Source organism: Pterocles gutturalis, unplaced genomic scaffold (assembly GCF_000699245.1).
Source record: "Pterocles gutturalis isolate BGI_N339 unplaced genomic scaffold, ASM69924v1 scaffold3858, whole genome shotgun sequence".
In the NCBI taxonomy this organism is placed as follows: Eukaryota; Metazoa; Chordata; class Aves; order Pterocliformes; family Pteroclidae; genus Pterocles; species Pterocles gutturalis.
Window position 1 is genome coordinate 55,868 of NW_010117774.1, and position 18,001 is coordinate 73,868.

General features: G+C 41.4%; 1 protein-coding gene across 1 annotated transcript in view; it reads left to right on the forward strand.

Moving 5' to 3' along the window:
• Positions 1-13,766, forward strand: part of LOC104463532 (chromodomain-helicase-DNA-binding protein 7-like) — a gene marked incomplete at its 3' end in the record, with an annotated part of 30,182 nt that extends 16,416 nt beyond the window's left edge. The window contains exon 2 of the mRNA XM_010075905.1: positions 13,345-13,766. Coding sequence (XP_010074207.1) covers positions 13,345-13,766 — 422 coding nt within the window. The remainder of the gene's footprint in view (positions 1-13,344) is intronic.
• Between the last annotated feature and the right edge of the window lie 4,235 nt (positions 13,767-18,001).

An 18,001-nucleotide genomic window follows, 5' to 3' on the forward strand; every position in this document is an offset into this window, starting at 1 on the left:
TTTTGATTCCCTGTATTAGGATCTGTCGATGTTTTCGTGAATAGCAATCTCTCTGAAGTAAGTTAAACTCAAGAGAATCCATACCTGTGTCTGAGATGTAATGGTTGTTGATGCGGATGATCAGAATTGTGCACAACATTGTACTATGGCACAAATACTTCCCTGGGTTTACTGGGAGCCACCTTGAGAGGTACTTCAATGTTTTAATGTTCTTTCCATCACTGTACTTCGCACCAGTTGTTAACAGATATCCTGTGGTTAAGTTCAGACTACTTCAGTCTTCAGCTACACAGTCGTACTTTTTCATGCAAACAAAAATGAATGCTTTTCAAAAATGGGGGTAATAACATAGCCCAAAAATTACAAGTACTGAAATATTTCACGTTTGGGAATGCGTATGAAATGCTGGTTACATTTGTGAGGGCTTTACACTGATTTCTTTCAGAGCATTTTGAAGTTAGGAAGTGTCCACGAATTTCTCAGCATCTAGTTTAAAACAAGGATTCTGAGTAAGCGCAAGCTGCTCCACTGCTGCTAGAGCTGCAGCTGCATAATGCTTAAAGGACACCTTCCTTTGCAGTAACATTTAAAAATACTAATTCCTCTTACTCATCCGCAATCCTCTTCCCACAGCTTGAGCTCAGGGCTATAGTGGAACCCATTACAGGCAAGAGGTCTATGACTCAGCTATTGAGCCGTGCAAACTCTTGGCTTCTTTAATTGGCACCATTAAATCTTTAGTCGTTTTTCTCACATAAAATAGGTATCGTTGGTGTAAAACACATCGCTGCTGAAGATATATTGTACCTTTTGCCCTCTGATTTCCATGAGCTGATCAGCTATAGGTGTTTGAAGGCTGGTTAATCAGAGAGACACTGTTCTAGAATTACCGCTTTCCCTTAACTAGTGAGGAGTGTAGCCAAAAGTAGAAAATACAGACAGCCATCTCATGAGCTGGTAAGTTTTCTGGTTATTTTCCTTTTCTATTTAGAGACAGAAAACAAAACCTGCCTTTCCATCATGTTTTGTTTTATCTTCATAGAACTTAGATAGCCGAAGGATTGGGTGTCTTTTATGTGACAGGATGGAAAGTGTGAACTCTTGAGTACGTAACCAGGGAAGAACCTGCACGATGTAGTTGAGTATTTTTTTTCTGTTGCAGGGTTTTGTTGTTGGCTCGTTTGTTTGTTTGTGGTTTTTTTTTTTTTTTTTTAATATATTGCAAAGTGAACATGGAAACAGCTGTAGTTTGGGAAGGGGGTCAGATACCAGTAGAGGAAATTTCACGAACACCGTGGAAGTTCAATGTTTGAATATCTATGTGTGTATTTGTAAATACGGATGTATGTAAGGAAAAGAAGTAGTTTTTAACTCTTGTTGTCTCCCCACGTACTTAATATGTGACACCTTGGAGTATTTGATACTGCTGTAAGCATCAGTGCCTCTGAAAGAGGGGTGTGATAAGGACATCCAGAAAACTCTAATTGTTACCCTCTGCAGTGTCTCCCTTGTTTGTATGTCCAGTTGCAAGAAGCCTTGGGCTGTTAAGTTTATATGTACTTTGTCTGTTGAAAGTAAGTATCCAGAAACAACAAAGTAAGTTACAGAAAATGTTGAACTACATAATTTAACACGTGTATTTTTGAAGTGATTGTGTTTACAGAACGATAGCAATCAGCAAAGCTGGAAGTTAAGAAAGCTCTGAAGTAGGGCTGTCGCTACCCGTTCCTTGTGCCTGTGAAGTAGGATGTGATCTGTGTGCGCAACTGTTTCCTCTGTTCCCTTTCTTCTACTTGCAGAAGATCTTCTGTGATATAAGTAGCTGTTTAATTCATTTGTTTTTATATTATTTGAGGTATGGTCTGATAATCTATTTACTGTATATTATCCAGTGAGCCCAATCTTGAGTATCACTGAATCTCGTGAAACAGACTGACTCTTCCTGCAAACACTCTCTCTCTGCGTATCTTGGTAGAGAATTAATAGCTAAATGAGGTTTTTTAATGGTAATTTTTATAACAACACAAAAAAACCCTCAAGAACCACTAATTCATTCATCTTCTACACTCTCCTACAATGCGTATCCTTCATTTTATGGTGAGGAAACCAGGACAGAGGGACAGGGAGTTGCCTGAGGGCAGAGTGATAGAGAAGGGATTTAGGGCTTCTCAGTGTGTGTGTTATTCTGGGCTGGATTGCCCCAGTGCCGAAGCCAGTAGTTACCCAAGTAGGTACCCTCTTGCAGTCATGGTTGGGCACTTCTCAGGAAGAGGGTCCATGGCAAGTCCTTTGCTGGAGATCTGTTAGAAAGCAATGAGTATGTAATTTAAAATAAAAAAAACCACCCTAACCAAAAGAAACCCACCCAAGCAACCAAACCAAAAACTCCTTCTGGAAAAAAAACAGAAAAGTATCACAATGAGTTGAGGCTGGTGGAAGAAAGGGCGATGAATTATCTTGCCTGACGTTTGCTGCTTTCAACACAGACAGTCTCTTTGCAGTCTTCCCTTGATTGTACTTAAGGTTTCAAGGTAACAGGAGTTTTCTCTTCAGGATAATATCTTTGTCATTCAGATCTCATTTAATCCAGGAGTCTCATCCATCCTGTATGCTGAATGAGGCAGCAATTCTGGAGGTGACTAGAGAGAAGTGAGCCTGTATGTTAGGGATATTCATGTAAAAAGGAAGCAAAAGGAAGTAGAATAATATTATTTTCCCAAGACAGCAGTGCAGGTTTACTGTTCCACTTGCAGAGTGACCCATTTGTTCAGTGTCTGGAGAAAGCTTTTGAATTTCTGCTGGACAAGAACAGTTTGACATTGAGAAAAAATGGATTAGAAAAGTGACTCCAACTTATTAGGGACAGCTAATATAAATAAAAGTGGTCGTGGGGTTTTGGAGCTTCTTTTTCTCTTCAGATGTGGAACTTCCTTGTAGCTAAAGAAATGGCATTCAGAACATCAAAACAAAATGTTAACTTGTAGATCATTTTAAATTATCAGTCTCCTAGTACTAAACATGCTCACCTGAACTGTGAGATGGAAACCGCAACGGGTAAAACACTTTGAGATTCTGAGTAGACATAAACAGGAGAGACGGGATGGCTGAGCTACTGTGGAGTCATCGTCTCATGATATTGGAAAACACCAGGTATGGCTTTCTGGGGGGAAGTTCTGGAATGAGACCCTCTTCACCAGAGTAGATCAGCAAATTTTAATATTAAAAGTCATAAAAACATTAAATTGTTTTAGACTAGGTTTAATTTTCTTTGCTGTGGTGGTGCCTTCTGTATTTTACAGTGTTAGAAGTCCATGGGATTGGAGAATTCTGTGTGTTTTTCAAAATTTGTAGCAGAAAAGTCCTGAGTAGAAGTTGTAGCTAAAAAAAAAAGGCACTAGCTCAAGCAACAAATGAAAAAGATTTAATCTTTCAGTTATGGATACAGTGCAACTTCACCTTGCAGGGGAGGAGATGGTGAGGTAAGAGACAGTATTGTCTTGTCTAATGGGGTCTGTTGCAAGTCATCCAAATAAAATATTGATGAACTAAAAGTCTGTCAGCTCCAAACAGACACCAAAGTGTAGTATCTGTGCTGGCAGTGTTTCCTCTACAGCTTTAAGCTTGTTTTTCTTAAGCTGGTATGCTCCATCTGAGAGAGATCCTGGTGAAACTGAAAAAAAATCTTGCTGCAAGCTGTGGAAGAATTCAGAATGTTTTATTGTTTAATAAATATACTTAAGGATCATATTGTGGGACTTCAGTGAGGCCTCCTTTCTAGGTACAGGAGTAAACACTCAGGGCTTGGAATCTGTTGTTGCATCTGTTGAAATCTTAAACATCTGAGGCCGTTACCCTTTTCTTGAGCTATTAGAATGGGATATATATTTGTACCTATGGGGAAAACTTGCTCTTTTCTCATGAGGGCTTACAGATAGGAGGAGTGATAAAGTTCTTAGTAAAGGCTCTCTATGAATTGCATCCTCTTTTCACCAGCACCATAATCTGGTGAGTGTTTGTCATTAATTTGTTGATTGGTGCATTTTTGATATGTGTGGGCTTCTGCAACATACATGTTTAGCAAGTCTTGAATCTGAGGGGGGAACCGATGCAATGAAAATGCCGAGCTTCTGTTTTCCTGGATATGTAAGGAAGGGGTTAGGAAAGTGATAGAGAAGTTATCTCACTTAGAAATCTTAATGGTTTACTGGCACAAACACTGTATGCTAGTAGATTGTAATTGTCTAAAAATACATTTGAACCCATTTTGCTGAGTGTTGCTGTACCTTCCTCTTAGGAATGCATGAAGTCAAGCCCTTCAGTTGCTGCCCTCGGTCATTTCCACGGGAGAGGGCTGGTGGCAGCTGAGGCCCCCAGCTTGGCTGAGCCCAGAGGTGGGCTGGATCTGTTGGAGACCCTTGCATTAGAGTGCCCTCAGAAGAGGGGCAAGAGGCTGCCCCGGGGCAGGTGTGCATGGTTTATCGCAGGAAGGCCAAAAGACCTGGCTATGCCTTGTGTCCCTCTAAGGCTTCCTGAGGCTGGCAGTGAGAGACTGGAAGATATCCAAGCCCAGAAGAGAGGACGTGATGGTGCATTTACACAAGCGTGGCACGTAGTCGTGGACATCAGCTATGTAAAGCTGAGTTTGAGGACTTCCTGGCACAGACACAATGTTAAAAAAAACCAACCAAACAAACAAACCAAAAAACCTCAGGCAGTGGTGCCAAGTAAACAGAAAATAGATTGGGGCGGTACGTACCTGTATCCACTTACCATGCTGCTCCCATCTGCTCTTATCTCTGCTCCCTTACAGTCTTTACTGCAGTTTGGCCCTTTTGGTTCATTGTTAAAGCTGTAAAGCATTTCATACTACCCTTACAACCAACCGACTAGGGCTTGCAGGATGCCTCTCAAACAGGTGGTACTTCTGAAGCTTGATTTACTTGATCCTTAGGCACTGCAGAGCAGGCAGGAGAAATCAGAATTTCCTGGCCTGATAGTCTTCAGCTTCATCTAGCTGAAAAAAACCCATGCCGCTTTTCTCTCTATTGTTCTCCCTTCCTTAGATTAAAGTGCGCTTTGTTTGATGTGAAGAGTGAGAAAATGAAGTGTTCTTTATCTGAATTCAGATAAAACAGATTTTATTGGAGGTTTTGCAAATGAAAAAAGAGGTATCACTTCTCAATTTACATCTATACCCTCTGTTTTTATGTTTTTAATAGTATATATCTGTTGTGTAAACATAAAAGACACGTCTTACTACCTTTCACCTTATATTTTTACTTATATAGCCTGTTAAATAAGTTTTCCTGTTAACTCTTTTGGAGGCTAGAAGGGGTGGGGGAAAATGTACCAGAATAGAAACACTTTTGCTGTTGTGGCATGTAATGCTTTTGCTGGTACTGCTGCTTGCAGCAGTGAAAGCACAGACGAACTTTTTCAGTTGCCTGTGGTTAGAAAAAGCAGTGTTTGCACCACGTATGCTGGTCTTTGATTTTTCTCCTTAGTCATGAACCTGATGCCGTTTGCTCTGTGTCACTGTGATTTAGATTTTAGAACAGCAGAGAAACTTACTGCTAGAATTAGATGTGAGCTAATTAAGGCCCTTCTTAAAATGGTCCTTTGAGTGACTTTAAGTCTTGTGTAGAAAAAAAATACAAAGTCGGGGACATTTATCACTGTAATTCCTATGGGCAGTAAGTGCTTAATACACCAGGGCAGGCAGGACTGTTGCGTTGGGTTTCTTTTTCTGGTCAGGGGACAGGGTGTTCAGTGGAACTCCCAACTGGTGCCACAGCGTCACAGCCCGTGGTGATGGCCCTACAGCGGGATGTAGGATCAGGTAGGATCCTTCAGAGAGGATGGGTCTCTACGTGTCTGGTGTTCAGTGACTGAGCGGAGGGGATTCTGCTGGTGGAGGGAGCAGGCCGTGTGTGCCAGGCAGTACGCTTCCCCTCTTCCCTCAGGAGCTGGGATTTCAAAGCGTGGCTGTGAAACGTGCCCATGAGAGGGAGGATGTTCACATTTTGATACTTGGGAGGAACTACTTTGCTTTCCCAGTGGAGCTGAAGTGCTGTGAGGAACATGGAGGCAAGCCCAAGAGCAACAGCTCAGCCTCTGGGTATGCTAAAATGCTGTGTTCATCTTCAGAAGGCTTCTGTAGTTACTAACAGCAGTGTCAGTAGTACTGTTTCGGTTGAATATGTGAAGGTGTTTCTTATGCTCTTCCCCCTTTCCTGGAGAAGCCGAAGTGTTGTACTAGGTCCTCTGGAAACCATTTAATTGTGACATGTTCTTACTTGATTGCATGACTTCCCTGTCTTGCCCGGAGATGGGCAGCAGCCACCTTGTTTTAGAGGGGTTGGGAGAGACTGGTGGTGAGCTTCCTGGATATTCTCTGATCCAGGGAATTCTCTAGTTAGCACTAAGTATCTCGATAGCTGTGCTTGGGTGTAACTTCAGAGGTGTAACTTCACAAAGAAAATGCCCACATTTTTTCATACAGGTCCTGTTTGGCAGAAGTAAGGTGCTAAGAACAAGATGCTTACTTTACAGTAGGACTCTCGCTGGTCTTTAGTTAGTGTCCTTCGTTTGTTGGTATCTGTTTTACTCCTCAGAGTACATGACCAGAAAAAATTAATTATAATACTGTAGCTGTGCTGAGACTCAACTAAGGAACTCTGTTTTGTATAGCGTGTTTTTATTCTTCCACATGTAGAAACTGGGTTACGTTTTCAGCTCCACCACATCAGCAATGAGAGTACTTTTGCAGTGGTGGCTGAGGGCATTAAGATTGGTTTTAATAATTTCCTCTCCACTGTGAGGATGCTGCTGGCATCAGAATTCTAGTCATTTTGGTTCAGAGTTTTTCTGAAAACTTTGGATCAGCAAGTTTTAACTGTTTAGTCGTTGCATCTGTTCAAAAATACTGAGCATGAGTAGTACCAGATCAGGAAGACTGGCCTAAGGTATAAAATCATATTGCAGCAGCGCTTCACTAAAACATGAACTTTTTTCATGCAAAGTGATTTTTAATTGTGTTGTGTCTTGCTAAGAAGGTATTAACAGAACTTTTGTTTTCCATGCATTTTTATCTGTGTTTTGTAGAAGTATGGCAAGAGATAATAGTAAAGCAGGAGATTCCTGTGGAGCCTCTTGGCAAAGTAGACTTCTTTCATTGTCCTCTGGTGCAGTGCCTTCCCCTTTGTTACAGAGGAGATCGCTCACAACACTTGTCAGTTTATAAATGCAAGTTGTCACTTTGGAACTAGGACTGAAGTACTGAGATACCAGTTGTTTCTAAACAGCATCATATTGCCCAAAATATTTTCAGGTAATACTAAATATTTTCATATAGTAAAGTGAAAAAGACAAATGTCTTCAGTTCCAGGGAGCAGTTTCACAGAGGAGGGAAGGGATCTTCACTGACAATAAAGGAGGAGAAACTAATTGGTAAAACAGATTTTGGAAAGAATTACGGGTGTGAGCATGGTCTGGAGGAGGTTTCTAGAGGACTTAAGCTGCTATAGGAAGAAAACTGTACAGCTGTTGTGTTGTTGGATGTAGGTGCTGCTGTTCGGAGGTGCTGGTTCCTGTTTACTCTGCAGCGTACACTGATAGGGGACCTTTGCAGACAGACAGTGTCTGAGAAGGATTCACATTGGTGTAGAAAAGGCAAAGCGTGCTTCAGGTCAAGGGAGCACCAAGGCAGGCCTGATGCTGACAGTGCTGATGGGCCAAGTTGGGGATTGCAGGGACAAAGCCATGTACAGAGACATGATCTGGAAACTGTCCAAATGATTTGTTTGGAGGGACAGTCAAGATTAGCAGTTTGTTCTAAATAATCCAGAGGAATGATGAAACCTTTCGTTAACCTTTGAAAGGAAGAATCATGGAGCACTTTCTGCCTGGGATGGCTTTTAACTCCCTGGGACTGTGCTTCGGAGTGAGTCACCTCTGCGGCACTAGGTAGAGCTGCTTCCAGAAGCGATCCTCTAGTCCGTCTCCTGTTTTAAAAGAACTTTATTTGGTTGCAGGTTGCTGTTTTAACCTTTCCAAAGTGAAGTTGATAATTTAACAGGACTGCAGTTGCTACAAATGAGAATATTCAGTAATGATGTCCCTAATGTGAAATCATCCATCGTATAGACACCATATTGGGGAGGTTTGTATTTGGGAGCCAGTGGGAATGACTGGGCGCTTACTCTGCTGTTATGTACACAATTAATAAACCAAAGTCTGAAGAAATTTAAATAGAATGTGGTTACAGTAGATCTTTTTCAAAATATGGAGAAGACCAGGGAGTCTGGAAATACCTGTGAGGGAAACGAAAGAAGGCCTGGTAAAAAGGAACAATTTTTTTTTTGTTTCTTTGGTGCTCGTGTTTAAATTTCCTGAAGTTAGCTGAGTCATGGCACGTACTTAGTTGCTCTTGCTTCCTACTTCTTCAAGCTCAATATTGGCTCAGCTTGCTGCTCTGCTGGGGAAGCGACACTCGGCCACTTCAGTGCTTGAGTACAGTTGGTTGTTGTTCAGTCCTTGTTCAAGCAACAGAAAGATTCCGCTCCTGGACCTCCCTGCCTGCCACTGCCTCTCACGGGACTGATCCCACCTCCTGGCCAGCTTGCTGCCTTACGTAACTGGCCTGGTTCCAGACATCTACCCGTGCTTCGGGCTGTGGAGAAGGAGCTTAGCTCTGGATGTGTAACCAGCCGTGAAACGCGGGCAGCTTCATTTTTTCATTTTTCAAATCTCGGTGATACGTGTTTGGAAGTGTAAAAATAAGTTTGAATTCCAGAAAAGTGAGATTTTTGCATTCCAGAAGCAATTTCTCACGTAGTGTTTTCATTTTTAATTTGCTCGAATATTGTTGGCAAGAGCATGCTACTGCCCTGGGTAACCTGTTGAGCTGAAAATTATTTTAACTTCTCAGAGCTCCTGAAGAATCTCTGGTTTGCTCTAACAAGCTGTGATCTTTAGGAGTGTCCTACATTGGGATATTGCATGTTAATAGCATTGATTAACTGTCAGGCAGTGGGAACTGATGAGGAAATGCCCGTTGTACAATTAGATGGTGTTACTGAAGCCTGTGCCGTGCTGCTGGCTAGGGAGGTGAGCAGCCCCAGTAGCCGGTGGTAGCGGTATTAATGTGAGCTCCAGGTTTTTTCGCATGATTAAAACAGGCCATCTGTTCTTTGTTAAATGTTTACAAAAACAGCTTTTCTCTAAAAGATTTAAAGAGATGTGGGTCTAGTAAACACACCAATATTTTTGAGCACCTTTTTCACCTTATTTCAAACAATACCGAAAATAATTCTGCTGCAGTATCAAATGGGATTAATACCTCTTTGTGTTTAATCTTCACCGGTTTCTTTCCTGTGGAAGATTAAATTCTGTACTAACATACTCTAAATCATGGCTTTGTTATTACGGAAAGCAGCAGGAGAAGCTATTTCTGTGAGGTATGCAGATAAATTTTTCACTTGTTTGGTAAAAACTTGTAATATACATATTTTTCTAATTTTGTATATGGGAAGTGGGGTTCTTTCACTAGAAATTGTGACCCTGTAACTAGAGTTAATCCTTTGTAAATTTAAAGAAATAGAACTATTGGAAATAATTCCCTGTGGTTGGCTTAAACTAATATTTACTAGTGAAAGCCTATTCTTCTTCCTTTTCTGCCTTCTTTAGAAAGAGCAGACAACTGGTTTGGGGTAAGAAAATGCATCTTTCAAGCTGCTTCCAGTCTCCTCAGTAGATTTGTGCTGCTCCTACACAGCTTCACACTAGGGAGCAATGTGGGGTTGCTGGTTAGGGGTAAACCCTTTCAGCATATTGCAAAAGCATAGGCACAGACTTCCTAGAAAAATCAAGTTAATCAGACCCATTTCTTTGAAAGAGCGCTACAATTGAAAAGATCATGTATGAGTGAATTACCAAATGTGCCAAACCGCAAAGAGAGTGGCATGTGGCAAAAGTGATGTATTTTCAAGTAACGGGAAATATAACCAAAGCCTAATGAGGGCAGAGTGGCTTTTTGTAGTTTAATGTTTTGGGGGTTGTGAATGATATGAAACAACAAGGTAGTACTTTAATTTGTACGCTTGGTAATGCACATAACTTGGTTCTGTAAATAAAAGGCAGTAAGGGTTATTTTGTGTGTGTGTATATATATATATTTGTTTTGTGCGTGATGTTTAAGTCTGGTGTACAGTCTAAGTTGGTTTAGAGCCTGAGAATGACTCTTGTGGATAAGCTTTCCAAGGTAGTAAGCATCTGAATTTTCATAGGATGCCATCTTCCAGAGTGAGTTCCTGAGAATGAGTTGCACAGTGTGGAAACAGCCGCTGCCGTTCTCAGAGCTTTACCTTCTGCCCAGCCCTTCCATTAGAGCTACAAATGTCCAATCATGGAGGGCTGGCATTGCTGCTGGGGAGACGTGGAAAGCTGTCTGCCTTATGGTCAGGTTTTCTAATGGCTGGTGAAAGGTGGTGTTCAGACTTCTAAAGCAAACAAACAAACAAAAAACCCCACAAGTGTTATGAGACAGGATTATTTTTTGAAATTAGGTTTAAAAGGTAATGAGAGTATTCAAGCATGTGTAAAACTTCGTATTGATTTCAGTGACACAGTCATAGCAACCTTGAAAATCTTATAGAACTAAATTTACGTGGCATTACTGGATTTCTTGTGGTTTTTAAGGTCTGTTGGCTTGGCTGTTTCACATGCTTAAAAGGAAGAAAAATATTCTACCAATTCTGATTTGTTCTAGAAAGTTGTACCTTATAGATAAGCTTATAGATAGTTGTAAAAGTCTTTCTTAATCTAGCAACTATACGGTAGTGCTAAACACAGGATACTTGCTCAATACAAATTTTACAAATAATGGAAAGAAAACCTTAAGTTTTTATGTTAGACAGAGCAAGTGAGAAGTATTTAAAAACAGGACAGTATTGCGGTGGACTGCTCAGTGAAGACATGGATGAAACTTGCACTTGAGGTCTCTGAAAAATGTAGTAGGCATGAGCTATGAAATGGCAGATCATACAGAAATATATTGATGACGTTGGGAAAATGTAGGTTAAAAGTACTGCTCCAGAAACCTGTGGGTGAGCAGTACTTACAGGTGATCTGTGTAATATGTCTGACTACCTGAAATGAATGTTAGACAAATACAGGATGGCCTGAGGTACAGAGGAGACAGTTTTGTTGTGTGGCACAGAACAAACGGGAGGAGACATTCAATCCTGTTCAATCAACCAGATTAAAAACCAATTAGAAGGTTTAAAACTCTCTCTTCTATGTAATGTGTAATTGGACTGCAGAACTCAGGTGGTACCACTGACTTCCTGGCATCAGCGTTTTCTAGTTTCCAGCATGAAGATAGGTAAGCGTTGCGGTGACCGCAGATTTTCTGAGAAGAGGTGTTGGTTCATACCTCAGGATGCCTGACAGGAGACTGCCTTGAGGTGGAGCTGATTGATGTGGTGCTAATGCAATGGGTGCAGCAGGTTTGCATTACAGCTGAGTTTCCACTGCAACTAAGACCCTGTTGCACTAAAAAGTATCTTAATAAACAGGTGGACGAGAGAAACATGCAGCAGTCACCCTGGAAATGCTTAGTTAAGCCAAGGAGACCCAGATCTCGAGTCCGTCACTTGGGCCTTCCTTCTTGTCCTGGAGTCTCTTCCATGAAGAGCTGTAGCGTCCAGCTGGCACCGTTCAAACGTCTCCCAAACGGCAGTGCAGAGGTGTCTTCACTGCTTGACAGCCTTGCTCCTGCTGCTGCTGGGGTAGCTTCTGAGTGTATTCAGTGTGCAGCAGGTTTTTTTGCTACTGTGAAGAAATGCTGAAAATAGGACTGCACTGATTCAGTTTGTTTGCGTTCAGAAAGCTACAATAATGTATTTGGAAAAATACACAGGCACGTGTGTGACACTTTCTCATGTAATGATATTAAGAGTGTTATTTCCTGAATCTGAAGTGCATTGTGGGTTTTGGATCCAGGTGGCTAAAGCACATGTCTGGGTGTGCCCATCAGTTCTTCTTCTGCTCAGGGACTGGGTTTCTAGTCAGTCATTGGCACGCTTGCTGCTCCTAAGTAAGTGCAGTTTGAATAAAAAGCGGAGAAAAGGAAATGTGGATAACATTACAGACAGTTACCCAGGCACTGCTGTTCCTGGAGGTAAAATTCTGATTTGCTCTAAACCTCTTTTCTCCCCGGTTCATGGATCAAACATTTCCAATGGCTAGACTTCATGACCAGAGCTAGTGGGGAACTCTTTCACCTAGAATCATGGCAACTTAATTTTTAGGGAAGAGAAAAGGACGTGAAACAGACAAAGAGGGTGGGCAAATGGTCTGACCACATCTGCAGCTGCAGGAATGGCATCAGTATGGTGCCATGCTATCACTGTTCTTCTTGAAAAGTGCTGTCATCCTGCATTTATGACCGTGGGCAGGCAGTGAGAAGAAGCAAGTTAGAGCTTGGATACGCTGCGAAGTCGTGGTAGAGCTTGGATGGTTTTTCATTGTAGACTCATGGATCTTTGTGTAGAACAGAACCATTCAGAGGAAAAGAGTTGTGAATATATCCAATATGTTTAATCCAGGCACTTGGCGTTTGTGTAATTATCCATAGGCTTTCACGTACTTTTCAGTGTGGTGTAAACCCGATATACTCTGCAGACTTTGAAATAGGATGCTTTAGCAGGTTCACAAACACTTCAGGTAATTCTCTGTCCTGTCTGTAGCAGGAACAAATCCGTTTCAGATAGGGAGCTGTGGATCTTTGACACCAAATGTAACAGTATATTACATTTTAGAGGGGCTTAATCCTTCACATACTGATCAAAATACCTGCTCTCACAGCTGAACCAATGTAAACTGCACTGATTAATTTTATATAAATACAACCTTCCTTTTGCATGTCTAGAATAAAACTTAACTTTTTTTTTTTTCCTGAAGGACAAAATTCTAGTGCAACTGAATCATTTGTAACAAGTTATTAATTCTACTAACAACTATTTTGAAATATCTGAAATAACAATTGCTTTGCTTTTGCATCTAAATGTTGAAGACCCTAAATATTTTCTATACTTCCACTCTACATACAAGCTTTAGAATCATTTTACCCTTCCTATATCAAGAATTCCTGGTCATTTTGCTACTGTTGTAACTGCATAAAAGTTTGCTTTTTACTAGTTCACTGCACAGTATTTCAGATATGGTACTTGGTTAATCTTTTGCTTAGTATTTTCTCCCTCTGTAACCTCTTGCTCCAAAAGAGCAAAGTTTTAGAAATCAAAGTTGCAAATCTATAATTTTATTTCTGTTTGTCTCTCTCAGCATTCTCCATCGGAACCCTTTTTAGAGAAACCAGTGCCAGATATGACTCAGGTTAGTGGACCGAATACCCAGCTAGTGAAAAGCGATGATTATCTGCCATCAATTGAGCCGCAGCCCCAGCAAAAGAAGAAGAAAAAGAAAAACAATCACATTGCTGCAGAAGGTCCCAGTAAAGGTTTTGGTAAGGAAGACTTTCCTGGGGGACTTGACAGCCAGAATCTAAGCAGGAACTCAGTGGATTGCTCCCAAGAAGAGAAGAAGAAAAAGAAAAAGCCTAAGGCAAAAAAAGAACCGAAGGATCCTAAAGAACCCAAGGAGAAGAAGGAGCCCAAGACCCCCAAAGTCCCTAAGACGCCTAAAGAGCCAAAGGAAAAGAAAGCAAAAAGTACCACGCCAAAAGCCAAGACCAGCAAAAAGGCTAGGTAAGTCAAGAAACTTTGCTATGTGATCAGAGAAAAACAGCGTGTTGTTGAATTTTAAGAGCATCTGTGCTAAATGGCGTGGGTGGAAAGGAAATCTTGTGTTGTCGTTTGCCTTCTACCATCTACAACATCATGGTTTTGAGGAACTTGGGCACGTTTCTCTTGTTTGGCTTTCCTGTTTATGGCTTCACAGTTATTTTAAACAAGCTGGAGAGGCAGAAGGTTCATTTTTCTTTTCAAGGCATAAAAAATTACTGGATGTGTTAGATTTCAGAACTATCTCTTTCTCTTTGAATGTTGATCTGTCCTCGTGTGTGGTTTGTGTATTAATAAATTAAATTGTGTCAACATTAATGCAGGTTTGATCAAATCCAGAGATGAAGGCTTAGAGTAAAAAGGTCTGATGACATTTTTCTCTAAATAAAGCAGTTAGGTACTTTGCGTTGCTACAAGTCTTACAACCCTCACAGATACTATTTTATACTGACACAGCCTGTGGGCTATCAGCTCTGCTGTTAAAAAGGCATTTTTCTGTGGTTATTGATGTATCCTCACTCTAGGGATTATATTAATTTTGCTGTCTCATGTAAAGACAATTTTTCTAGCAGAAAATCTTTGTGGATAGACCAGATGCTTCAACCCTGTTTCTTAACTGTTCAGTCAGCGTCAAAAACTTTATCAGGATAGGCTTAAAACGCTGCAGAGTGGTATGAGAAAGAACAAACTGCCGTTACACATGGGTAAATACATCATAGATAATAACACAGATTCTTTCCTTACCCCTCAACTCCCTAAACACCATTATTATAAATGCCTACTTGAAAGAAAACTGAGAGGAAAAAGACATTAAAGCTCAATTTTTTTTCATTTGTACCTAGAATTTCTTACAACTGTTCTGAATTTGTTCCAAACATCTGAATCTGGTTTTCAAGATGTGGCTAGCATTATAAAATATAACTTCCAGATGGAAGCACAGCCAGACTTGGTTAATCCAAATCAGTTTGCAAAATCCATTTGTATTAGGGTTTAAAAATTGCAGTTAATGAATCAGTTTTGCATATTTTCTACAAGACTGACTATTGGTTTGGTTTGATACAGCTAGATGGCTAAATAAGGCATGAATAGTAAAACATTACTGTTCTTTTTGCCAAGAAAGAGAAGTTTCTATGTTAACGGAGGTGACATTGCCTGAAGAATTTACAAACACTGGCTTGTAACATCAAATGTTGTCCTGAGCGGGTTGTGTTAACTGCTCAGTAATCTACACTTGATTAGCCTACTGGATTGCAGGAGTTACTTGAGCTGTCTTCCAGACTGTCCTGAGAATGGGGTTTACAGACATAGCAATTCACAGCTTACAAAAACTCTTAAGCGATATATCTTCCAGTAGGTGTGTTTGAAACCTAAATACTGTACCGGATCAAATAACCTTTTTCTTCCATTTCCCTATACTCACATAGGTCTCAAGGCTGACCAGGGCATATTACACAGTATTGAGCATCTCCCAGCAATTCTCTCACCAAGAAGTAACAAAGCTTTTACTGCAGGACTTCTCAATTAGTGCGGCTTTACAAGGTCTTGATTACAGTGAAGCTCTGTTTAATACACAGTGGTTAAAAGGAGTCTGCCCCGCAAACATGCATTAGTTCCTGTGGCTGTGCTGGACTCAGACCTCGGAGCTGGTCTGTCCTGTCCACTCAGCCCTAATATATCTCCTTGTGCTCTTCTCTAAATCTTGGGACATGTCATGCATAGTAAAGGAGAAGTGTTTCCTTTGAAGGAACAAATCACTGCTTGCTTGGTTGTATTTGTAGGAGAGTCTTTACCTTCTTTCCCATGCAGCAGCTCTTGCCCCTGGCTGGCTTGGATGACTTGCAGTATTCTAGTAAGTGCTAAGCCCTGTTGTTTTACCTGTGAGAACCCTGTTTGGAGCAGCATTAAGAGCATTTCCTGTTCCTTAGGCTTACTCAGGAGTGTGGAGGAAGTCCTGCTTCTTCCCATAATGGGCTGGTGTCTCTCTTACCAAATGCTCTTTTGAAAACAAGGTGGTTCTCATTTTGTGGTCTTGTCAGCTTCAGTATCAAATGTCTTTGAAGAACACTCAGACTGTGGTGGGATGCTGTGCTGCCAAAGAATTTTAAATCAGTGAAAGAAATTTGCTTACTTTGGCAATATCACAGACAGGGGAACTTGTCCAGTGTCAGATCACTGAATCAAGTTTTTAAATAAATCAACAGTCCAAATATTTAATGGTCTGAGCCACAGTACTTCAGCAGCACTAACTCTAGGAAGGAAGTATTACAGTAGCTGAGATGAGTGAGATTAATGCCAGTTACTATAGATTATGGATGATGATGTAGATGTAAAATATTTTGATAAATGTGTCTGGCAAGCGTGTTCTACTAGTGCTTATATTGCTCAGTATTTTGCTTCTAAGCATTGAAAGGAGTAGTGTGATTTTTAGATTTCTAAATGCTGTGCAAAGCTGAAAGTTTTAATTCCTGAATAAGCTGATCAGTTTTAATAGAAGAGTTTTGCACTCATGTAAAATTCAGGTAAATAAAGTCAGACATAGGGAATGTATTTATTGAAGAGCAAAAGTTTTTTGCATAGAGCATACCAAGTCCTTGATAGCTAATTTTGATACAGGCTGTGTTAGTGTATACACATATATAAAAACTGGTATTTAAGTATCTTAACCATTTTGTAATTTAATACAGCTCATAATTTAACCCTGTTATTTCAGTTCCAATTGTGACTAACAGTATAATCCTTTTATTAAACAAACAACAAAAAACCAGTAACTACCCTTTATATCTCTTCTATCTTTAGTGTAAGTTGTGACAAATGAGCAGCCTGCCTCACTGAAATGCACCTTCCTATGAGGGACAGCAGTCAGATCGGAGAATGAAAGCAGATGATTAATTCCATGCTTGTTTGAATTGCATGTCCCGTGGCATCTTAAAAAGAAAGAAAACACCCAAATGAGCTGCTAGTATGTGGTACTGCGTACTTCATGAGTTTTGAAAGAAAGACCATACACATTCATGTTTTACTATTACACTTGTAATGAATATTAGTCCAATCCTGCCAGTACAGGCAGCCAAATACAGTGGTGGCTGGAAAAAAAACCCCAAATCTGTCGTGGACCAAACTAGTCAGGTTCAAAAGAAAAATGCAGGTATACCTAGGATCACAAATTAAGTGTTTTCATTAAATTGTTCGGATGCTGAGTATTATGTGAGCTCTTAATGTTACAGAGCTCGCTTCAGGCACGTGCAAAGCAGGCAGCCTTTTGCAAGAGAGATGGACAGGGAAAGGCAAGGAGTCCTTCTGAATTGCAAAGTCATGGCTCAGATGTCTGTTCCTCCTGCGCCTGTCCCTGGAGGAGAGGAGGACCACCTGTTTGAGAAGATCATGCTGCAGCACAGCTGATCTCTCCCACTGCTTCCTATGAAACCCTAGAGAGTGGCCACCGATCACGGTGGGAGAAACAGTAACCGTCTTGTGAGGGCCAAATGGCAGCTCTTTGCGGGAGCTCGTCCCTCCTCCCCTCTCCTCGAAGCAGGCGGTGTGTGCTTTGCAGGGCTGCTCCTAGCTGCTTCCTCCCTTCCCTCTGGCAGGGGAAACTCTTCCTCCTTCCCCCGTCTACAGCAGCAGCTGGGGATGCAGGGCAGGGCGAGCGGGTTGCTGCTCGCAAGGGGGGTGCTAAGCCAGCGCAGAATGACCTCTCTTAGAGGGAGGTGGAGAGGGACTTTGTTGGCAGACAGATTTCTGTTTGTTGTATCGGAAAGGGGATGGCTCCTGTCCGCGGAAGCGGGAAGAGGCGGCTGCGCGGGGGAGTGGTGTGGGCAGCAGGACGCAGCACCCTGGGGAGCTGGAGGACAGGAAGAGAAGTCCCGAGGCGGTGGTGGTGGTTTCCACTCCCAAGCTCGGATCATCCTGAGCAAGGCAGGAAGGGGGTGCCTGTGGGAAGGAACAGGAAATCGTGCGAGATTTCCATGTGCACGTCCACCGAGGCTGTTCGTGTTCACACCTGTCCTCATCTCCCTTTTGAACCACCCCAGCTGCCAGACCTTTGCCTTTACTGCAGGCAGGCCTGCTGGGCTTTGCTGGTACCAAAGCCTACTTCTTAGTAATTTGGCTGAGTTTTCAGGCTGTAAAAAAAACTTGTCCTATTGTTCTTCCTGCTTTCGTGACCTATAAAAACTGATTTTTTTTTTAAAGGTTTTGAT